Source organism: Cornus florida, unplaced genomic scaffold (genome assembly GCF_030987335.1).
Source record: "Cornus florida cultivar Cherokee Brave unplaced genomic scaffold, ASM3098733v1 CherokeeBrave_3.0.0_Hap2_Chr06, whole genome shotgun sequence".
In the NCBI taxonomy this organism is placed as follows: domain Eukaryota; kingdom Viridiplantae; phylum Streptophyta; class Magnoliopsida; order Cornales; family Cornaceae; genus Cornus; species Cornus florida.
The window spans coordinates 73,183,552-73,205,028 of NW_026775576.1; the positions used below are offsets into that span (position 1 = coordinate 73,183,552).

At 34.6% G+C, this 21,477-nt stretch overlaps 4 protein-coding genes across 4 annotated transcripts; 2 read left to right on the forward strand and 2 right to left on the reverse strand.

Annotated features, from left to right (window-relative positions):
• Window positions 1–1,681: 1,681 nt before the first annotated feature.
• LOC132312041 (ubiquitin-conjugating enzyme E2 7) lies at window positions 1,682–7,137 on the reverse strand. Its single transcript, XM_059810258.1, has 6 exons — window positions 6,979–7,137; window positions 6,752–6,854; window positions 5,785–5,882; window positions 5,598–5,698; window positions 2,561–2,638; window positions 1,682–1,994 (listed from the first exon to the last, which is right to left on the reverse strand). Exons 1-6 carry the CDS (start codon window positions 7,025–7,027, stop codon window positions 1,917–1,919), a joined length of 507 nt encoding a protein of 168 aa, XP_059666241.1. The 5' UTR covers window positions 7,028–7,137; the 3' UTR covers window positions 1,682–1,916.
• Window positions 7,138–8,342: 1,205 nt separating this feature from the next.
• LOC132314329 (RING-H2 finger protein ATL67-like) lies at window positions 8,343–8,801 on the forward strand. Its single transcript, XM_059813204.1, has one exon. It carries the CDS (start codon window positions 8,343–8,345, stop codon window positions 8,799–8,801), a length of 459 nt encoding a protein of 152 aa, XP_059669187.1.
• Window positions 8,802–10,350: 1,549 nt separating this feature from the next.
• LOC132312042 (uncharacterized) lies at window positions 10,351–11,765 on the forward strand. Its single transcript, XM_059810259.1, has one exon. The coding sequence runs from the start codon at window positions 10,612–10,614 to the stop codon at window positions 11,329–11,331; it is 720 nt and encodes a 239-aa protein (XP_059666242.1). The 5' UTR covers window positions 10,351–10,611; the 3' UTR covers window positions 11,332–11,765.
• A 2,226-nt stretch (window positions 11,766–13,991) lies between these two features.
• On the reverse strand, window positions 13,992–20,166 carry LOC132312043 (geranylgeranyl transferase type-1 subunit beta). The gene is made up of 11 exons (XM_059810260.1): window positions 19,882–20,166; window positions 18,814–18,889; window positions 18,653–18,711; window positions 18,375–18,514; window positions 17,068–17,123; window positions 16,906–16,982; window positions 16,718–16,763; window positions 15,572–15,696; window positions 15,289–15,356; window positions 15,125–15,212; window positions 13,992–14,530 (listed from the first exon to the last, which is right to left on the reverse strand). Exons 1-11 carry the CDS (start codon window positions 20,053–20,055, stop codon window positions 14,381–14,383), a joined length of 1,059 nt encoding a protein of 352 aa, XP_059666243.1. The 5' UTR covers window positions 20,056–20,166; the 3' UTR covers window positions 13,992–14,380.
• Between the last annotated feature and the right edge of the window lie 1,311 nt (window positions 20,167–21,477).

The window sequence follows — 21,477 nt, forward strand, 5'->3', positions numbered from 1 at the left end:
AATTTCAGGTTCAACTTGGGTATTCTATTTATTTTGTTTCTTGTTTAGGACTAGGAGGTTCAACTTTGGGGTGTGTGTGTGTGTATATGATATATATATATATATATATATATATATATATATATAATATTAGAGGGTGTCACCTAGGTCCTGCTGGTGATTATGTACTAAGGTAAATCCCAAAATCAAATTTCTATATCAGAGGGTGTCACCTCAGTCCACCTTTCACTTTGTACAACTTTAATTTGAAATTTCTATATCAGAGGTGGGCATCGGAAAACAATGACAACAGAATCCTGAACATTGTGGTGTACTAATTACCCTTGCAATGCAACATAACCTTTTTAAATAACGTGTTTAGAATGCCCAAACACATGTTAAAAATGATTAGTTGATAGTTGTAAAAAGTGATGGTGTTAAATTTGAATTCGTATTATTACAAGTGCTAAAAAAAGACGCTTCTACAAATCAAAGATGCTGAAAATGACGTATTAGGTAGATATAGACTAGTTGACATATATACATCGTGACGATTTTAAATTTAAAGTTATATTCTCACGTACACATGCTTAAAATGACGGTCTGTGAATCAAAGATGCTGAAAAGGACAGACCGGATACATATTGGTTGGTTAATATTTGTATGAAGGGACGATTTTCTCAGATTTGAACTCATTTTCTCTAAGCTTTATCCGATTTTTGACCATGAAATCAAACAACGATCTATATAAGAGGCACAAATCAAACCTATATGATCCATTGGCTGGTATAAATATTGAAATTTTATGTCTGGACTCTGTAGCAGCTTTTCTTTCTTTTTCAGATATTTTCAAACGTTGGATCGATCCCTCTTTTCCGGGATGGAAGATAACACAAGATTCTGCAGGATATATTCCTCTAATATAAGATGTAAATGGACCATGATAGTGAAGCAACTTTCTTCCTTTCACACACAAAGCCAGTACATTTACACATAGAACATTGTGGATTCCCAAATCTCCATCAGGATGGGCATATTTATCTAGATATAGTTCCTTTTCCATGACTACAAGGTGATTGAAAAAGCTTGCTTGCCTATAAATAACTCACTCCAATTCAGGAGATTCTGGTTTTCTTTTCAAGAAAAACACTGATATTGATATCGATCATGACCTTGGTAGAACTACTATCCATGATGAATACATTTACTATGGGTATGATTTTATAATGATACTAGATACAGACCGATTTTATATCATCCTTCAATTCAAATTATCATATGATAACGACAGCCATTCTTGTTCAACGAGGGGATGATTTCATCATGATAATCAGACTTTTCAACCCCAAATCGTTATTCTGACTCGAAACTCAATAGAATTTGATCATAAAAATTGACTATTGGACCCCAAAAAAAAAAAATTTGACTTTCGGACTCGATTTTTTATTTTTTTTTTTGGACTTTTCGACTCCAAATCATTATCTTAGGGTAGAGAACCAACGTTTGCATTTTATATTTTATATAATATTTACCATACACACAATAACACGAGGCAACTACAAATTTAGTCAATTTACTCTCTCAATGCAAGTTTTCTAGTGTCCAGGAAAAAATGAGACGATAGACAAGACTAGGCAGTGTTATTCAAACAGTTTAAGTATGAAGATCCACAAAAACAAGCACCATGCGAGTTCAAGAACAGTTGAGACGTAAAGTTGATCACATTTCAACATTAATTATCTTAATTTATAAAGTTATCAATGATGTTAAAAACAAAATATAGGTTATATATAGATTGAGAAACAAAACTTAAAATGAAAATTCTACACAAAGCAATAAGTAGTCCGATGGATAGCTAGTCCCCCCGCACACCGTGAAATATGACGGTTTCTTGTGGTGTCACAGTCAGCACTGTGGCGGCGGCAATGATAGATACTTTACAACATTTCTTGAGACCGTCTCACGCAGCGTCCGACTTTCTTCTTGAATTCATCCCTTCTCTCTCTCCATTCTTTCTGCAAGATGAGTTCGATGCGAAGTGAACAAAAGAACATCAAACATAGAGCAACCAATTGATGAGCACACGACATTTTGAATTAGGTGGTTTAAACTCGTCAAATAAATTCAAATGGCACATAAACATGTCTAAGCAATTGAAAAATGGGCAATAGAGGAAAACTGTCAGCTCCCATGGGGATATCCGGGACAATTAGAGATCTCTCTAATTTAAAGAATCGGGTTGAAGCCTCGTGTCAATTTCCTATATACCCGAGAAAGGAAAAGAATAACACGTTTAACTATCATCCTTGTATAGAAACCAAATTAGCTCCCTCCTTGGTGACGAAAATTTACTCATCGCATGTCACTAGTTCACTATTTGGATTTACACATAAAGGATGACCCAAAACTTATCGAGCTCATCCAAGACTTCTGAATCTGGATCTAAAGAATTTTTTAAGTGTCAATAATCTACAAACATGGAATTTGAAAAAAAGGATTTCTATTTTTCTAGATTTAATAATTATCATGATCATATTGTAATCAAAATCTGAATAGAGAACAGAAAAACGCTGACACTTACTGCGGCCTCAACATTTGCAGGAGACTCGTCATTAGGACCTGAAAGCATTGATATAATGCTCAAAACTATACTTTCTACCTGCAAATTAGAAGTCTTGATCAGTGTTGTATTCTATATAGATGTATACATCAGAAAGATAGCAGGTGCAATGGCAGTTGGTGATATAATCTAAATAAATAGGCAAAAAGAACTGGTATAGGTTGATCTAGTAAAACGCTTTTTAATATGGCGGGGGATTAGATGATTTATCTTAGATACCTCAAAATAAAAAGCAAGACAACAAATGACTATTTATGTGAAGTCAAAGTGATGCATGAAAGGAGGAGGGAGAATAAAACTTGCAGTATGTGCATGTATGTGTTTAAATAAGAATTTCATTAATGCTGCACATTTTTCAGTGAACAAACAAAGTTCTCTCTTCCAAACAATAGAAGCAACTCTCTGAACACCCTTGATCCTTCGCATTAGCATTAGAAGGTCTAAAGCCTGAACAAATGTCAAGTAAGACAACAAGATATTTCAAAACCGACCTCCATCAACTGAGACCTCTCAGAAATATTTCCTCATATGATAAGTGAGTTCCTCACCCCTAAGAACTCTGAAAAAAATACAGTAGAGAGAGCATAGTTGTTAAAGACGTGCCTAGGCTACAGAAAATTCCCAGGCGAGGTGAGACTCAGCCAAGCCCTTTCAATCAGGGTCACATAAATTTTGCTCCCTTTAGCAGGCTCCAGGCACACACACAAAAAAAGTGCTCTTGTTTTTTAATTATCAATTCATATAGTTTATCTTTTTAATGACCGTTAATTTGCTTACTCTACATCACATCATGGTCATATTCGATTGATCATATTGTTTAATCTCTACGTATATTAAAAGTAACTCACAAGCTTATGGCTGCCTACATACATTAATTAAGTCTTATGATAATATATTATATGTTTAAAATCTACATGATTGCTGCATATCTCTAACGGTATTTGATTTTAGTAAATGCACATGCACATAAATAAAATTATGTGCATTGCTTTACCTGATTCTCTTAGTTGATATGTCAACATTTTGAGTTTTAAAAACTTCTAATTACTTGCATTGCATTTATCCTGATTTGATCTAACTGTACATTGATGTAATCGAATTCATATGCAAACTGAAAATATACCTGCATATTACTATAGCTATCCATAAATTGACATGTTAAAAACTTCCTCAATTTTTATATTCACTAGTTTTTGTTGCATATCCTAATTTTTTTTCTATACTTATATTTAATATTCATTTTTATCACACACGCAACCTATTTTAATCAGGCTAGCGCCTTACCCTGCGCCTTTGCTCTTAGGCTCTAGGAGACGCTGGCACCGCAGTGCGTCTTCGGCCTTTAATAACTATGTACTAGAGAGACATCCCTTTCTTTCCATTGTCTTATCATTAACAATTTGCAAGCCTTTGTGTGGTGAATCTTCCCCCATTGGCCTTTCATTCAGCTAATGTGTTTATAACATCTATCAGCTCTAAGTGACTGAAAAACCATCTCCAACTCTTCCACCTAATGCCAAGCCAAAACTAAAAAGCATGACAAGCAAGATCAAGGCTTAGCATCTGCAAAAATAAGTTGTCAACAAAACCTCATTAATCCAACCCTAATAATTCTCATATGATGGCATAAAACTCATAGTTGATATTTTATAACATCACTCTCACTTTAAAACTTTAATTCCTTTCCTTCGCTCATGAAGTTTTCTAATTTTTATTTCGAACATTTCCAATAGGGGCCATAACTTAGTGCACAGGTAAAATGTTTGGGCCAAGCATGAAAACGCACTTCCAAAATTTGAAAATAGGCAGTTTGTATAGCTCGCCAAAGGTTAGGTCGTATTCAGTACACCCTTCCCAGCACCCTTGATTTACGGGGACCATTGAGGGTAATGACCTATCTTGGTTACCCTTACTTCCAATCAAATCTCTGCATATTCTTTTGAGAAGGTTGCTAATGGCATTATTGCAGAGGTCAATGAGGAATCGTGGAATTCCTAGAACTCCAAAATTTGCATGGTAGTAGGTGGAAAAGACATGCATCTCCCACCCCCCACTCATACTCTTCTAACTTTCTCCGTACAGCAAGGGTTTTGATTTTCCTTCAATCTTTCCCTCAAAATGCCATCTTCAGATAGTTTCTCTATGTAGTAGAAGCAAGGGAATGTGTATCAAGAATTGAAAAGCAAATTATATTCTTAAAAAAATAAAAAAAATCTGGGCAAAATTTTGAACTCAATTATCATCTTGTTTAGTCTATTAACCTCCTCTGGTTTTCATACTCAGGAATCCCCATTTTATTTGTTATCTTTTCCGATGCACCAATAGGATGAAGAGTAGCACCATACAAAATAAATCCACCCAACCTAACTCAAGCACGCGCACGCTGAACTGAACTGGAGTTGTGTAGGGATAGAAACAAGCACCTCAATCTTGCACGGTCTAGATTCTCAATATTCTATCCTCGCAGTTGGCCTTCAAACTGGCCTATCCCAAGTAGCACTACCAATCAGAGAAGTCATCAGATGGACAAGTCATACAGTGGAAATCATGCATGACAGAAGTTACCAGATGACCGTATTTCTTTCCGTCTTGTGTTAATTTCTTTCCCCTCCATGAACCATGTGTAGTTTAGTATTGGAAGTGCCATCAGTCCAAACAAGTGCAGACTCCCAAATCAGTTGTTTAAGTTCTAAAAGTAGGAAGGGAAGAACATGCATACATGAATGACGCAAGTTCATCCAAATGCCTATATATAACGGGTTTGTATGATAGAGAACAGAACTAACAACTTATATTAGTTACTGTGTGAAGGTATCAGTCACATCAGGGATCTTGCTACTAAAGAAACTACTCAATCAAAGAACATTATCAGTATCAATATTGTGTATAAGCATAAACAAGTTGATGATGAAGAGATAGAATGGAATGATGTGTGATAACTCCAAAAAACTGGACAGGAAACATAACAATGACACAAGGAAATGGCATCGAATCATACTGTATGAACTGGCGTCCAACGCTCACTGGCAAGCTCATAGCCATTAGGATCGTCACCAGGGGGATGAAGAATTGAAATGCACACCTTCCCGTCAGGGTAAACTGTAGCCCATCATCCTTTGTTAGCAAACATGACAGAAAGGCAAATAAGCATACAGCAAAATTAAATACAGAAGAGAACTACTAACCATTGGGATGCCACATCTCGGAGGTAAACCTCACCGATGGAGGGCTGTTTGGGTAATTGGACGGGAATGTCATGATGGCATTAAAGAAACCCCCATCACTGCAAAATTTTAATGATTTAGAGGAGAGAAAAAATAAATAAATAAATAAATTAGACCACAATGATCCTACACAACAATGTGCCTAATTAAGCAATGAAACCAATGTCAGCCTAAACTAACTTCCTAACCGAGTATAGAGTGCAAAAAACAACAATTTAATAATCGCATCTTGACTGACAACTCTTCAAGAGAGTGAGTTAGAAGCTAGGCGTGAAGGAACTAGTAAAAGCACAGAACTGAGTTTAAAAGGCCTCAGAACACGTCAAAGACATCAATTTTACAGGAACATAACAGACTATAAAACAAAAGGTGAAACTTCCTCCCAATAAAAAACGGATGATATTCAGTCCAATGTTATGAGTACTCGTAAAAGGCCAAAAAATCCCAACTTCTTATCATACTTGTAACACTAGCCACCCAGAAAATTCACTCCAATACTTCTTTTTTTTTTTTTTTTTTTGATAAGTGAAAATTCACACCAATACTATGCTCAATAAACCACTTTTCCCTCACGAACAAATTTACAATCAAGCAGAAAGAAGATCCAAAATCACCTAACTAAAAAGATTGCTTTTTAAATTACACAAACCTAAAACCCCCCAAAGAAAACAAGACGAAAACCCAAGCAAAGTTGACCATCCGCTTATTGAAACCAAAAATTACAAACCAAATAATCAGAACAACCCAATTCACAAATCAGTACCCCAAAACCCATAAAGATACTTGCCTCGTTAACTCCCATTCATTCAAACAGAAATTTACCAATGCGAAACACCAAACAAAATCAAATCCAAAAATATGACAGTAAAAAGTTGAAACCAGAACATAAAAATTAAATCTTTACACAATTAACGAATAGACCACTCACTATAAGGTATCAGGAGGACCAATAATGGTGACGCTCCATTCAAACAAGTTGCTCTCATCGACCAAACCGGCTGAAAATCCATCGACTGGGTTTTTACAGAGATCTATACAGAGGGACACCGATCAACCAATTGAAACCCAAAAAATCAGAACCAAATTTGAAACCCTATAATCAAATCGACTGGAAAAGAGATTTGGAGGATTCAAAAGATATATACTGATTACTACCTTTGAGTTGTTTTTGGAGTAGGAGGCTTGCTTGGGACGGAGACGCCATGGAAGAGACAGAGAAGATCCGGAGATCGTCGGAAAAAGTTAACCAGAGAGATAAACAGAGTTTCAGCAAATTAATGGACTTGTAAAACGACACAGTTCCTCTCTCTCTCTATATATGTATATAGGCGGTGAGATAATTTAGAAGGCACGTCACTGTTCTTGTCCAATTGGGATTTGGGAGTGTGGAATTAGAAAGTTTTTGATTTCAAGTTTACTTCTCCTAAACAAAATTTTGAGAGAAAAAACTTTACAGTCAACTAATTTTTTAAAAAAATTTCAATAAAAATCTTATAGAAAATTTTATAAACTTACAATAATGCCTTTTATTTCATTAGTATAAGTTTCATATTATTTAAATTATAAAATAATTACAATTCATAATTTTCTTAAAAAAATATGGAGTATTAATCAAACTCGCAATGGAGTTTTTATATTTATACTTTCCACTATTAATTTCATGCTAATGTAATTTTATTTTATTTTCTCTTTCTTCAGTCGGATTTGTCCAATTTTGAAAGTATCTCATGTACAGGAGACTCGTATCATTCCTCCTATTTCCTCTCTCTCTTTCTTTCTTTTGGACAAAAAGATTAAAAAATCCTTCATAATTTTCCTCTCTCATCCTTGCAACCAAACAAAGTATTTAGTCGTGATACTATTATACCACCTATTTGTTTTGGAAGAATTTATCAAAAGAAAAAAAAAAAAAAAAAATTGATCAAAAGAAAAGATGGAATCACCTCTAGACAATAGATTGCATAACGGATTATCTCATGTATTTTTTCTCTAGTACTACACTTTAAACCAATAATACAATATATAATATCAGGATGCAACATATTACGTTACAGATATAATATCTATACAATAGTTATACAATACATTTACGTAATACAACATGTTACGTCGATTTATAATATTGCAATAACATTATATTGACAATGCAGCATACTTGTTTTTTCCATCATATTTGCAATTTAATTTATATGGTAAAAAAAAAAAAAAAAATTATCTCGAGTGCAAAAGTCAAACAAGCAAGACGAAGCACATTTATTTCCCAAGCAAGAATTTGGGCCCAAATTTCAACCCATGAAATACATAACTTTACCTATAGTTACTTTGGGCTGGACTATAATCTAAATGGGCCTAGGCCCTCCTAGAATGCAACCACTCGTATGGGCCTCCAGTACTTATAATTTTATAATAAGCTCCAAGCCTGCACAAATGAGACAAATATTTCATCTTGAAATTACCGTTACAGCTACATAGTTTAAAATGAACTCTTCTAGGCATTTCAACCCTCCTGATATCTCTTCATGGCAAACCATGGAATCTCTTTCCTATTCCAATTTCGACATCTCCTTGTTCCACTTGGAGTTATAGCTTTTGCTGCCTTTATATACTACTATGCAATCGCTTGTTGCTGCTGTCTGCGCGGTCGTGGTGGCCCACAACACCGGCCCATAATCGTGTCCGAACTCGGAGAAATACAGATCGCGGTGGAGAATCCGGTGGCAGAGCCCATCCCAGCCCATAAGCATCAGAAGGGTACGGGCCTTGTGGGAGAAGATAGCACGTGTGCGATTTGCTTGTGTGATTTTGAGGAGGGTGAGGAGTTACGGACCTTGCCCGTGTGTATGCACTCGTACCACGTGGCATGCATCGATATGTGGCTATATTCCCATTCAAGTTGTCCCACGTGTCGCTCTCCCGCCATGCCTTCCTCTTGTATTTTAAGAAACGAATCCAAATACGGCCATGCTTCCAACCGCTAATCACTTTGAACTCTTGAATGTTGTTGATTACGAGAAATGTTGCACGTATTGACCCATTGGGCACTATTTACTTCTAATACATAGAGGTTTATTGGTTGGTGTATGAGACCAAGAAATGTATGTTCAACAAATTATTTTGTAAAAATAATGTCAAGAATTAAGTTTGTACATAACTATCTCTGATGACTGAAATTCCTCTTGAAAACCTCAACCCATTTTGGGTTTGTCCAAAACTGATGTGGGTTGGGTAGGGTCCTTTCTTTTTCTTGTTGGTTTTGGAAGCAAAAACTGTTTTGGGCTTAGCCTTGAATTGTTATGAATCTTTCGGCCCACTTTGCTAGGAGGGAGACAAAAACTGAACTTTCTTAGCAAGGTCCACTATAAGATAATTAATACATTACATGATGCTTGTAGGGATAGTAATGTAAAAAAAATATTGCTATTTATATTTGAGGCATTTCATAATAATATCAAAAAATATATATATATATATATATATATATACACACACACACACACACGAGCATATCACTTTAAGTGTGTTGACAAAAAAAACGAATGGGTTTGGGACATTCATCCAAAAATAAACAATAATAATAATCACACATTTGAATGACACATCGCTTTCTTTTCTTTGTGATCCCATGTGACCATCCCTCGAGGGTTGTGACCCATATAAACTAATAGTAAAAGATTTGCCGACTTTCTGCCCTTTCTCTAGTGTTTTTTCGTGCACAAAACCAAAGATAAGTAGTGCTTTTAAGGTTGAAAAATCTAAACTTTTTAGAGACCCAATTTAGATTTTTGTGGTTCTTGTTTCTGATTTTGACACTGTAAGATGAGATTACATTTGGATGGCTTATTATTTGTGATTTAAAGTGAAAAAAAAAGTAAGATTACAAAAGCTTTATAATCATTCATCATGATTAAAGAATATGATTTTTATAAAAAGGGGTGTCATTTTTTTTTTTTTGTTTTTGCTTGGTAGTTGTTTTAGGTTTTGTGACCATGACATGGTGTTACATGTGTAATGATACCTATATCCAATTTTTTTTTTTCCAATCCTAATACAGTCTAACAACATACTCTTTCATTTTTTATTGTTTGTGCTATTCATGAATTCATTAAGGACTCGTCCGTAAAACATTACCTAATTAATAGAACGTCTAATTCTCTGAACGGGTATATCCGTGTTCAAGTATCATGTCTTCTTCTGTTACTAGTAAAAAAAAAAAAAAAGCTTATGTATAGGATAAAAATAGATTCTTTTTCATCTTTTAAGTGTTTGTAAGACCTTAATAAATAGAGTTAAAAAATAACTCATTGTGTATTCAAGACAAGAATAAATTCCCTCATCTTAAGTGTTTACCTCAATAACTGTGATATTAACCTTTACAAAAACTGATGAAAAAATATATAATGATAAAAATTTATTTATTTCTTTTGTAATAAGATATAATTAATTGATAACACGAAGAGATAATTCCCTCCACGCGAAGCAGATTTACTCGGGTTTTGTGAGATTGCATGTAGACTTTTGGTATATATTGTGCTTATGTTAAAGAGGGAAGCTGAGAGAGAGTGGTATTTCTGAGCTCTAGTCAAAAGTTTCACTTCTTGGGTTTTCTCTTCTGTTCTGTTCACAAATGAATGAGACCACTCAATAGAAGTGTCCAGTAAAATGTTTCTTCACTGGGGTTTTTTTTTCTCTGAGAGTCCCAAAAGGTCTGAAGTATTGTATTGTATTGTATACTAACTGATTTTGGGGTCACACACATTGGTGGTGTTCTTTTTCTGTGATGATATACATATGCAAAAAAAAAAGATGAGATCTCTGAGTGGTGTAGGGCTAGGTTTGAGTCTTGTTTTTGGGTGTCTTTTATTAGCCCTAATTGGTGAGCTCTACTACTTGCTATGGTGGAAGAAGAGACTCACCACCACCAACAGAGACATTGAAAGAGAGTTCTTGTACACATTTTGCTGCAAAAAGCCATCTTCTTTAACCTCCACAGCTCTAGACCCTCAACAGCTCTCTTCTGCAGCAACAACAACAATCACAGACACCCATGTCCATGACGAATCACAATCTCATGACTTTTGGTTCAAACCCTTTGGAGAGGACACTGAGCTCATGAGGCTCCAAAGCCTCTCTGGCCCACCAAGATTTCTCTTCACCATCAAAGAAGAAACAAAGGAAGATTTGGAATCCGAGGATGACAACAACAAGAGTAGGAGCTTGAGTGATCTGCTCCTCACAGTGGAGACTCCTCCATTCTTGACGCCTCTTGCTTCACCATCTTGTTTCACTCCACCTCTCACACCCATGGATTGTTCACACAGTCACCATAAATGCAAACATCCCAAATTTGAGTCATCAAGTGATGCAGAGTTCAATAGGATTAGGTCATCACCACCACCAAAGTTCAAGTTCTTGAGGGATGCTGAGGACAAACTTCATAGAAGAAAGATGATGGATGAAGCTCCTTCAAATTCAATGGGGTCCTCTGTCACACTAATTGTTGCTAATTAGAACAAAGAAAGATCAATCAAGTTCTTCACTGTACCACCTAACAGGAATCCCAAATGAATTTTTTTTTTTTCCTTAGAAATTTTCTATTTTTGAGATTTGGGTTTTTTTTTATTTTTAATTTTTTTTTTATTCATAATTTAGTTAGGGGTGTTTGGGATGAATGTGATCGTTGATTTGCAAAACCCTAATGTTGTAATGGAACTTGAATTTTAAATGGGGAGACAGAATTCTGTGCAAATTGGGCAATATGATGGTGAGAGATGGTCTGACACTGGTGATAGTGCGGGGACCTGTGAGGTGGTTTGTTTTATTCAATCTCCATGTCGCTGAGTTGTCTGATACCTGTAATCATTCATGTGAGTGATATTAGTACAGATGCGTCTGTCTATAGCACTGTAATATTTTAGGACCACAAGGTTTTTTGTTTTTGTTTACCCAATTGTTTTGTACAGAGTACAATATATGTACACAATGTTTTGCATACGTATACATATGTAATACCACAAGGAGGATAATGTGATGGTGTGATCGGAATTTTGATTCAGGTTGTGTTTAAGTTTTGACCGGAAAAATGAGCTTTTTGCGTGCTAAACTCTTGTAGCCCAAAATACAAGGCATTTAGGGTTTGGGATGTGCTGTGAGGCAACATTGATGGTCAATGTTGGAGAGTGTTAGAGAGATAGAGACTGAGAGTTTGGGAACTGAAACTTATAACATCTTATTTTTTGACATGGTAAAATTGTTTGTTTTATCTTCATGTAAGCTTACGCCGAATCACGTAAATATTTGTATTCTTTGGGTGTGGTGTGTTTATTTTTAGATTGATTTCTTATTTTTCTGTTGATTTCTTGATAGTGTTCCTGGTTATTACGTTTGAATGCTCTAGAAAGAGTTCAAGATTCTAACCTAATGCTCCAGAATGAGTTCAATATTCTAACCTAACATTTCTTGCTAATTCATGGTACTGTAATCCTGTCTTGAATGTACATGGTTCAATCCTATAATATGCACTTAGGGGTGGCAAACGGTCGGGTTAGGTCGGGTTTGGGCAGGGTTGAATATGAGCAGGTCAAATATGAGTTATGACCTATATTCAAACCGTTTGTAACGAGTTAAATATGAGTTGGGTCAAAATAGACTAGATCAATCCGTCATGACCCGCTAATAGATTATTATTTTAGATAATTTCATTATTATAGTTCTTGATTTTATATGGATAAAAGCTTGTAAAAAAAATATGGATTATTGTGAATCTTCCAATTTATTTAACAAATTCTTTTAATTTATATTATATTATTTTATGATTAGACATGCATGAAGGTAAATATTATTTTATTTTAGATTTATTTATTTATTTTATTATAGTTTTTTTTGGTGCAGTAGATAAACTAAGAATATTGATGCAGCTCTAACACACCTTTCCATGGAATCCCTTAAGTAGGAAAGCAGAGCACTTATAATACACGATACAATGTGTTGTGGATGTAACAAAATAATACTATAATACTGCAAAGAATATTAGAAAGAGAAAGAGGATGATGCAAGAGAATCTTAGAGAGAGAATGGGAGAGTGAGAGAATTTGAAATCATGTGAGAGAATTTTAAAAAGGAAGAAGATGTGAATTTGAGTCAAATAGAGGATGCGAAATCAAGTTTCTTATATAATGGGTGAAACATGATTTAAAATGAGTGACCTATATTCAACCTGTTTAATCATCTACAAAAATGAGTTGAATATGAATCACCCATTTTGAGTCATATCTTAAAATGATTCACTCATATTCATTTAAAGCGGATAAAGATAAACGGATTGGTAGGTCATGACCTATTTTACCACCACTATATGCACCCATGGGAAGATCCCCAAACGGATTGTGACCATTGATTATTAACCTACAAACAAGATTGATTAAAAAAAAATTTAATATAGTGCACGAAACTCCTCTTAGTTTAAAGTTTGGAGAAACTTTAATGTGCCGTATACTCGCGATGGAGCAATACCTCCTCTGTTCGAACCTATACTTTCAGGTCAGGATGAAGCAAATTGACGCAAATGTACAAACATCGTGATTAACCCTACTGAAAGGAAAAAAGAATCTGTATTGTCCCGTACAAATTTTAATACGAGAGGAGGTACTATTTTTACAAACGACAAAAGGAGAAAAAGAATGGGTGATGGTTTTGTGGGCAGGTTGATGCTTTTGGAAGTTTTCCTACACTACAATTAAAGCAATTAATTGCTTGCCCGTGACCATATCTCATGCGTGCATTGGCCGAAAGAAAGAATCACTTTTTTTTCCTCACCTATTTTTCATATTTTAATACCGGTGAATCTACTGTTCAACATCACTATGCTTGAAAAGCCAACAAGCAAAACAAAGACACTCATTTTGATATCTCATCATCACACAACACATTTCAAGATCATATATGATTTTGTGAGTTGAACTTATAGGTCAACTTCAACTCAAGAGTTTGGTGTCTCAAGCCCATCCCCGCTTGGGTTGAAACGAGGCTTGTTGATGAAAGCATTAATCTTCCAAATATCATAGCCTGATTTTGTTTTGATCTCCACTGTATTACATATGAAATTAACAATTTGAAAATTTGAACTCGACTTGTTAAAGGACTTATATTCATTCATTCACTGAACGATTGAGTTCATGAGCTCAACAATGAACTCAGTTTGTAAAACTAGTCAAGTTTAAACATGAAAAATGTGTAATTCAAAATGTTTCCCACCCCCTTACTCATAAATAAACACAACATAGACATGGCAGACCAAGTCGAGTAACAAACACGCGAACAGTCCCTATTCAATTTTGAACTTGTCTCAAGACGAAGTAGAGCCCGAGCCTAGCTAAAAAAATAAACAGACCGAGCATTTTAGATTACATTCTTTCTCAACTGAGAACATACAATGAATGAAAAAGGCAAAATAATTTATATCTCTGATGATATTTTCTCTGAAACACACTGCAATCTAATTGGCATGCTAGTGAGGCCGGATCAGATGACAGTAAAAGAGCGAGCATGAAGAACACTTGAATCAAGGTCCAGGGGCAGCAACGTATGTCATTCCCAATTCAACACGGATTGGGTTCAGGCCAGGTTCTTCTAAAAGACTAAATGCAGAAAATCCATAGTAGGAGTGGTAAATATCCGGTAGCTGCCCTGGGAATTTACTGAAACCACCATACTGGCATGGGAACAAATAGGAGGAATGAGAATCAGAAGCTCAAAAGTTACATCAAGGAAGATATAAAATATTGTTTGGAGAAAATGTTGGTAAAACGTTATCAACAATATCTTAAAAACATGAGACAGATTTACATGAAGTAGAGGGTTTCAACGTTTATATCGGAACTTCTTTTCATACATTTTTTGGATTCTTGTAATCATTCAATATATAAAAAGAAAAGCTAGTTCACCATCGATTCATTTAATAGGAAAATTTATATATTTTTAAGGTTAGTCTTCTAGACAACCATATAAAGCATGCAAGTGATCCAATAAACAGATGACAACTATAATTATCCGTATTAGAGTTGGGCACAATGGACTATCCGAAGAGTCCACAATATGAAATTTTTTGATTAGCACACGTTTGTGTTTGTGTGAGAGAGAGAGGACTTTGGATGGAAGTAACCCCAATACCACTAGGAATTTCACACGGTATAAAATCCACTATATCGCAGTCCATATGATGGAAAACTTGACCATCATAATTAGTTTAACTGTATAAATGGGATGAACAGGTACCCACTAAAAGAGAAAGGAGAGGTAGCAGTACCTGGGACTGGCAGGTTAACAAGAATCTGCGTAAAGCTTTCTCGTTTACCAATTTGTGGCCGCCTAAGATCTTCAAAACTCCTCCGATCCTATAAAAGCACATTGCTTAGTCAAGCCACAAGAAATGTAGGCCCATAGAACTCCTGAAGGTGCTCTTGAACTTACCAAAAGGCATAACAGGTGTCACTACACTTATTGGATCTACCCTGAAATCCACCATCAGCTGCCTGCCTCTAAAACACGGAAAAAAAACATGGAGTGAAGTTACTCTCAGAGCAAATAAAACACCTAGACTACCAGAATTATATCAATCATTTTTCATGAGCATTTACTCATTTGTTGTTGTTGGGCTCTGAATGGCCTTTCTGTCTATTTGCTATTTAAAAGAAGAGTCATCGAGGCATCAGGGTAAAGTCATTATCTTCTGCTGATTGAATGAGAAAATAACCTGCAAGGTCCACTCCAGAAGCAGTGGCACATTTATGATGCCAGAGGATGCACTTTTAGATAATAGATCGTCCTCAATGAATCCCATCAATCGGAGAGATGCAACAGCACAGTAAGTTGCACCACCTGTGCCACTAAAACAAATACCTTCCATGAGTATTATGAGATAATCCAACTTTGAAACAGATAAAAATATAAGAAGGAGGTGATTCATGTAGATTCTTTTTCCTTTTTAGTAACGAAAAATGAAAACACTTGTTCAAACAAATACACCAACAGTTCTTGCTGAAGAACTTCTTGGGAAGAAAACAAAAGAAGGTAATAAATGATTTGGCAAATTTACGTCAGATGTCTGTCAAATACCTCACACGTCATATGGGAATTGAAACCCCACTCACTACCCAACTAGCCTCTCTAAATGAATTACAGTACTACTTGAGTTTGGGGATAGCCAAGAGGAACAGAAGAGGCCACTTTTAGGGTCAGATTAGAGTGTCTACATGTTTATTATCTTCTGACAAAAATACAACTGTAGAAGGAACAAGAAACACACGGTTAATGAGATAATATGGGATTGGCAAAATGGTCCACTTTAAGTGAAGTTGTCTTCTGTTTGTGCTAATAAATTTCTTTGTGATGATAATGATAGGACAAGAGGAAAGTACGAGAAAATTATTGAGGATGAGTAAACAGAAACCCTGGTTGTTAAAATAATGTAATGTGTGTAATAAATGCCATATGAGAAAATTGTTGCCCTTAATCCCTATAATAACTGTTCCCAAGCTACAGACAAGCAAATAAATCAAATGTTCCTAGGTAAAGTTACAATCCGAAATAATGCGCCGACTATAACATTGATAGACAAATTTACTTAACCATCAGCTTCTTCCATTCAACTTCATTTAAGTTAATTTATTAAGAAAAGATAAAAACAAAGTTTAATCATTATGGCTTCCGACAGCCAAATATTTTTCTATGCATGCATCTACCAACCAAACAAATTGTGAATATTACTATGAAGCTATAATATTAAATAAAAAGAATAATAAAGGCAAACACTGTTGCAAATGACTGGTTGGATACCCTAAATGTGAATAACAGAGAATAAACTGATTGAAAAAAAGGTATAGAATTTGTAACCACTCACCATGAGATTCTGAACTAGGAATCAACCCAAAGCCACCATCATATGACTGCAAAAACACTGCTACTTTTAAGTATGTATGACAACCACTATAGCCAGAAGTATACTTATGAAGGATAGAAAGATGTATCATTAGAGAGGAAAGACGGTACAGGGAAAACAGATAAAGGGCAGAGCTAATGCTTTAAAACCTGGCAATTTAATATGTATTCCTTTGCTTTCTCCGTGTCCATGCCACTCCAATTGTCCAACATAAAACATATTGCAGCTGATGACATAAATAGCTATAGTGATTTTTCATCAAACAAAAATTCAAACTTAAAACAACCTAATGGTAACATATTTCTTCTTACATGCACAATACACGAAACGGAGATCTGTCTCTGCCCCAGTATGGGTGGGCATAAAACTGTGACAAACAGAAAAATGTTAAGCTAAGAGAATCAGTTTGACCTCATGAAAGGGTGGTCAACAAATGAAGTGGTCTATTTTGAAAACTGAAGAAGCAGATTGAGGAAAAGTACCTCCGTAAGGTCTTTATTAACTACTAAAAAGAAACCGAAACTTACACAGTAATTATATAAAAACTATGTCAGATTTACGGTGAGATGGAAAGGAATGTCAAATAAGATGTTGATGTAATTGAGGACACGTATAGTGAAACAGTAACCAAGTGGAGATAAATCAGAGAGGAAGTTGCTTTTTAATCTCATTATACTTGAAGCAAGGTACGCAGCACTGAACTCCATCGCTATGTGTCTCATCAATAATGAAATGACAGAAGTCACAGAGAAGGAGAGCTTGTGATACGTTTGCAAGAATGAATAGGTCATGGGTATTAATTGTTAATTTGCAAACCAACTAGAATCCTAATTTGTATAATAAGCAAGACACTGATTATGTTGAATGTAATTTTGGTGTGAGAACAAGGTAAAAGTTGAAAGTGATAGCTCATATATAGACAAAAATGTGTTGTCTATACATCGATCTTCAATAGGAAGGGAGGAATTGAGGAGTTGACACCGTAAGAGCACAAGGGATAGATGGAATAGACATACTTATGCTTCATGGTATAAGGTGCTATACAGCTTGCTATGTTTCACGGTATGAAATGATAGGCTAGAGTGTTCTGCAAAATTAGATCCTCCCTTTTAGGAGTGAGATGGTGATCCTGCAATTAGTTTCGAAGTTGGCAATTCAAACCAGTAATAGGAAATGACTGCCATTGGAGAACCGTACCGCATTGCAGTTTCTGGTGCTTATGTTGGAGAAGAATATGAAACTGAGAATAAGGAACTTTGCATTGTTAAGTTGATAAAAAAAAAATTCTCTTTCTTTTTCTTTTAACTTATTAATCTGAGGGAGATTGTTTGGAGTTGCCAGGATTCATTGTTCTTACAAATTTTATTAGTCCTTTCAAGTCTTTCAGTTTTATACCTTGGTTGCAGTAAGTTTTTTACCCTCTTTGTTAGTATGTGTATCATATGCTGTAGGAGATGCAAAAATAGTAGCACATCTTGTTTTATAGTTTATTTAGATATGGCTAGGTTATTATTAGGAGAAAATAAATCATCACTCTTGTAAGGAATTTCCAAAAAATTAAATTCATGAAGAGCCAGTGATCCAAGAACAAGAATTGTCAAGCAGAAAGCAAACTTACCTCCCATCAGGCTGCTGAAGGTTTTTCATTGATTTCAAAATTGATTCCGAGTCTATTAGTGACAGGTCATAGCCAATAGTCTTTAATATGGCTAGTGCACAGTATGTGCTTGCCAGGTGACTTCCATTTGGAATCCAAACCTAAAAGCAGGAACAAATATATTAGGACATGAAACAATCAGGAAAATACATGAAGTTATAAGCTTTCCAGTCTAAGTCAATTGATCCAAACAACCATTACTTTAAATACGAAACTCGGGTCATAGCATCTTGTCATACCGCATTATCACTGGATTGAAATTGAGAACTTCTTGAACCATGGAACCCATAGAATTGTCCTGCAGAAATCAAATAGCCCATATAACGAATTAGTATCATCCCAAGCATAATACTTGAAATCAAGACTAAGATCTCACATTTTTTTAGCAAGAATCCCGTACCATTGTTCAGTTCAGCCTCATTCCTTGGATGAGCTTGAAATGATAAAACCCAACTAATGATCCCTTCCTTGTCAACCTAACAAATGAGTAGAATCAGACACATTGTTGAGAAAAGGAAACACTCATGGAGATATCACCACCAGCCATGACTATAAGTAATTGAACCTTGGTTAATGTCAGGTCCAATCTAAGAGGCTGTTCAAACAATACAAGGTTTTCTTCTTCTTATTATTATTTTTTCTTTGTCAAAAACCGTTTACTATTTTGCCAAGTGCACAAAACAGATAGCACACTTATTGAAGTTCCACTATTGGCATGACAAAGTTACACCAAAAATCTATGAGGCACAGGAGTTCACGTCATGATGAGTTGTTAATTTAAACTTAAATCGAATTCCCCCTTTAACACGTATTTTTAGTCAAAAAAAAAAAAAAAAAAATCGCATCTGCATAAGATAACATACTTACTGAAGCTTTGCTCTTGGTTTAAGATGACAATGTAACAAATCTACACAAGGTATGAAAAATAAAAAATAAAAACCATGACTCATTAACAAAAGAATCGCCGTAATGACATTGGAGCTTGGCATGGCAATGTAACAAATCTATACAAGGTATGAAAAAAATAAAAAAAAATAAAAACCATGACACATTAACAAAAGAATTGCCATAACGACGAGTGTGTTTCATGTCTCATTGCTATATATATATATATATAACAATATAGAAAGAAAAAATGAATATAGTTAACGGCTCAAACATTTTTTATTTTTTATCATCACAATTGCAATAACAGATCTCTTTAGAAGCCAATAAATTTGACTCAAAACTGGGGATTTAGGGTAGTTATGGCTATAATTGAATCTAACAAAACAAACCTATATATATATATATAACTGCTCAAGCACTCTCTTTTTCGTTTTTTTTTTTTCATCATAATCGCAATTCCAGATCTTCGTAGTAGCCAATAAACTTTACAAATTTGACTCAAAATTGGGGATTTAGGGTTATAGCTATAATTGAATCTGAGAAAACAAACTGAAAGATATATATATATATATATACGTACGCGATCAAGGGCACCGAGAACGTCGAGGCCAGAGATGGCGAAGTAGGCGAGAGTGAGGCGATTGATCTCTTGGCCCTGATAATCGGACGGCAAGAGATTGTACATCATCTCTAGGAAGTGTATGTGGCGATCTCTGTCGAAGAATGTCGACGAATCTGTTGACCTAAACTCCATGGAAGATAACTGCACCTGTAACTGCACCTTCTTCGATCTGTGGAATTGTAAACGCCTTTTGATCAGATTTGAGTTCGAAGAGGCCACAAAACGATACAGAAATGTATTTAATATCGACGGCTGCAGTTAGTCATCGCCGGTCAGTGAACTCTAGTCACTGTTTAGATAAATCATCAAAATTATCCCCCAATAACGTCAGTGAACTCTAGTCACTGTTTAGATAAATCATCAAAATTATCCCCCAATAACAGTAGAAATTGCTTAAACATTTAAGTATGGTGTGTTTGGAGGTAAAATATTTTTCAGAAAATATATATATTTTTTAATGTTTTTGTGTTTAGTTATGGTAAAATATTTATCAAAAAGAAATATTAAAATTTAATAAAAATAACTTATTAATTCATTTTCGACAAATTATTTTACATATTCCGCCTAATAGACTCGATGTAAATCTTTACCAAATACAACAAAGTAAAAATAAAAAATATATTTTACTTAAAAAAAATTTAAAAAGAATATTTTATATCGGAACGAATAGAGTCTTAACGTTATTCAAATTACAACTCTTTGACATATTTAAGGTGTTTTATCCAAAATATATAATTTTTTATTTTTTAAAATTAAGAAAAGGGCAAAAAAAAAAAAAAGGTAAAAATTGCAAAGATAATCGGATAACATATTTTTTTGACTTAGTTAAAGTTAATTTGTTTTTATTTTTAAATAAACAATACGTTCACATAGCGCTCCATGAGATGCTCGGTATATTTTTCCCTTCGAAAATTTTATATGTGAATTTCGTATGGTTTGTTGTGACAATTATTGAAATAAACATTTAAGAGAAGAAGCAGTCTCGCGGCTCTATTCATCAATTTTTGTATCATTACTCTTTTTACTCACACATAATTTTAACGAGTAAATCACAATTTATAATTGTATTAACCTTCTATTTTGTTTAAAATATTAAACTCTATGTTTTGTTTGGAAGTGCCATAAATTTGAAATTGAAGGAAGTTTAATTCAATTTGGAATTGATGTCGCCAAATATAGAAATCACTTTCTAATATTGCGTTAGTAATTTAAAATTTTAATTTTGTTTTTTTAATGATGTCTTTGTATAATTGTTGGAAAAATATATGCTTAATGTGACTTTTAAGATATAACAACCCTTATACTAATATGTCATGAGATAATTAACAATATGCTAAGAAATCATTAATTAAATATACAACTCTATATTTAATTAAATATGCAAAATAAAGCAATAAAATAATAATAATATACAAGGAATGAACTTGGACCGAGGCTAGTATTGGATACTATGTCCTTAAGACAGATTCGCCTCGCTATGGTACTAACGGACTCAGTGGCTTCTATCTCCCAGGATACAAAGATTTACATCCACCAGTAGCAGCATTACAAACT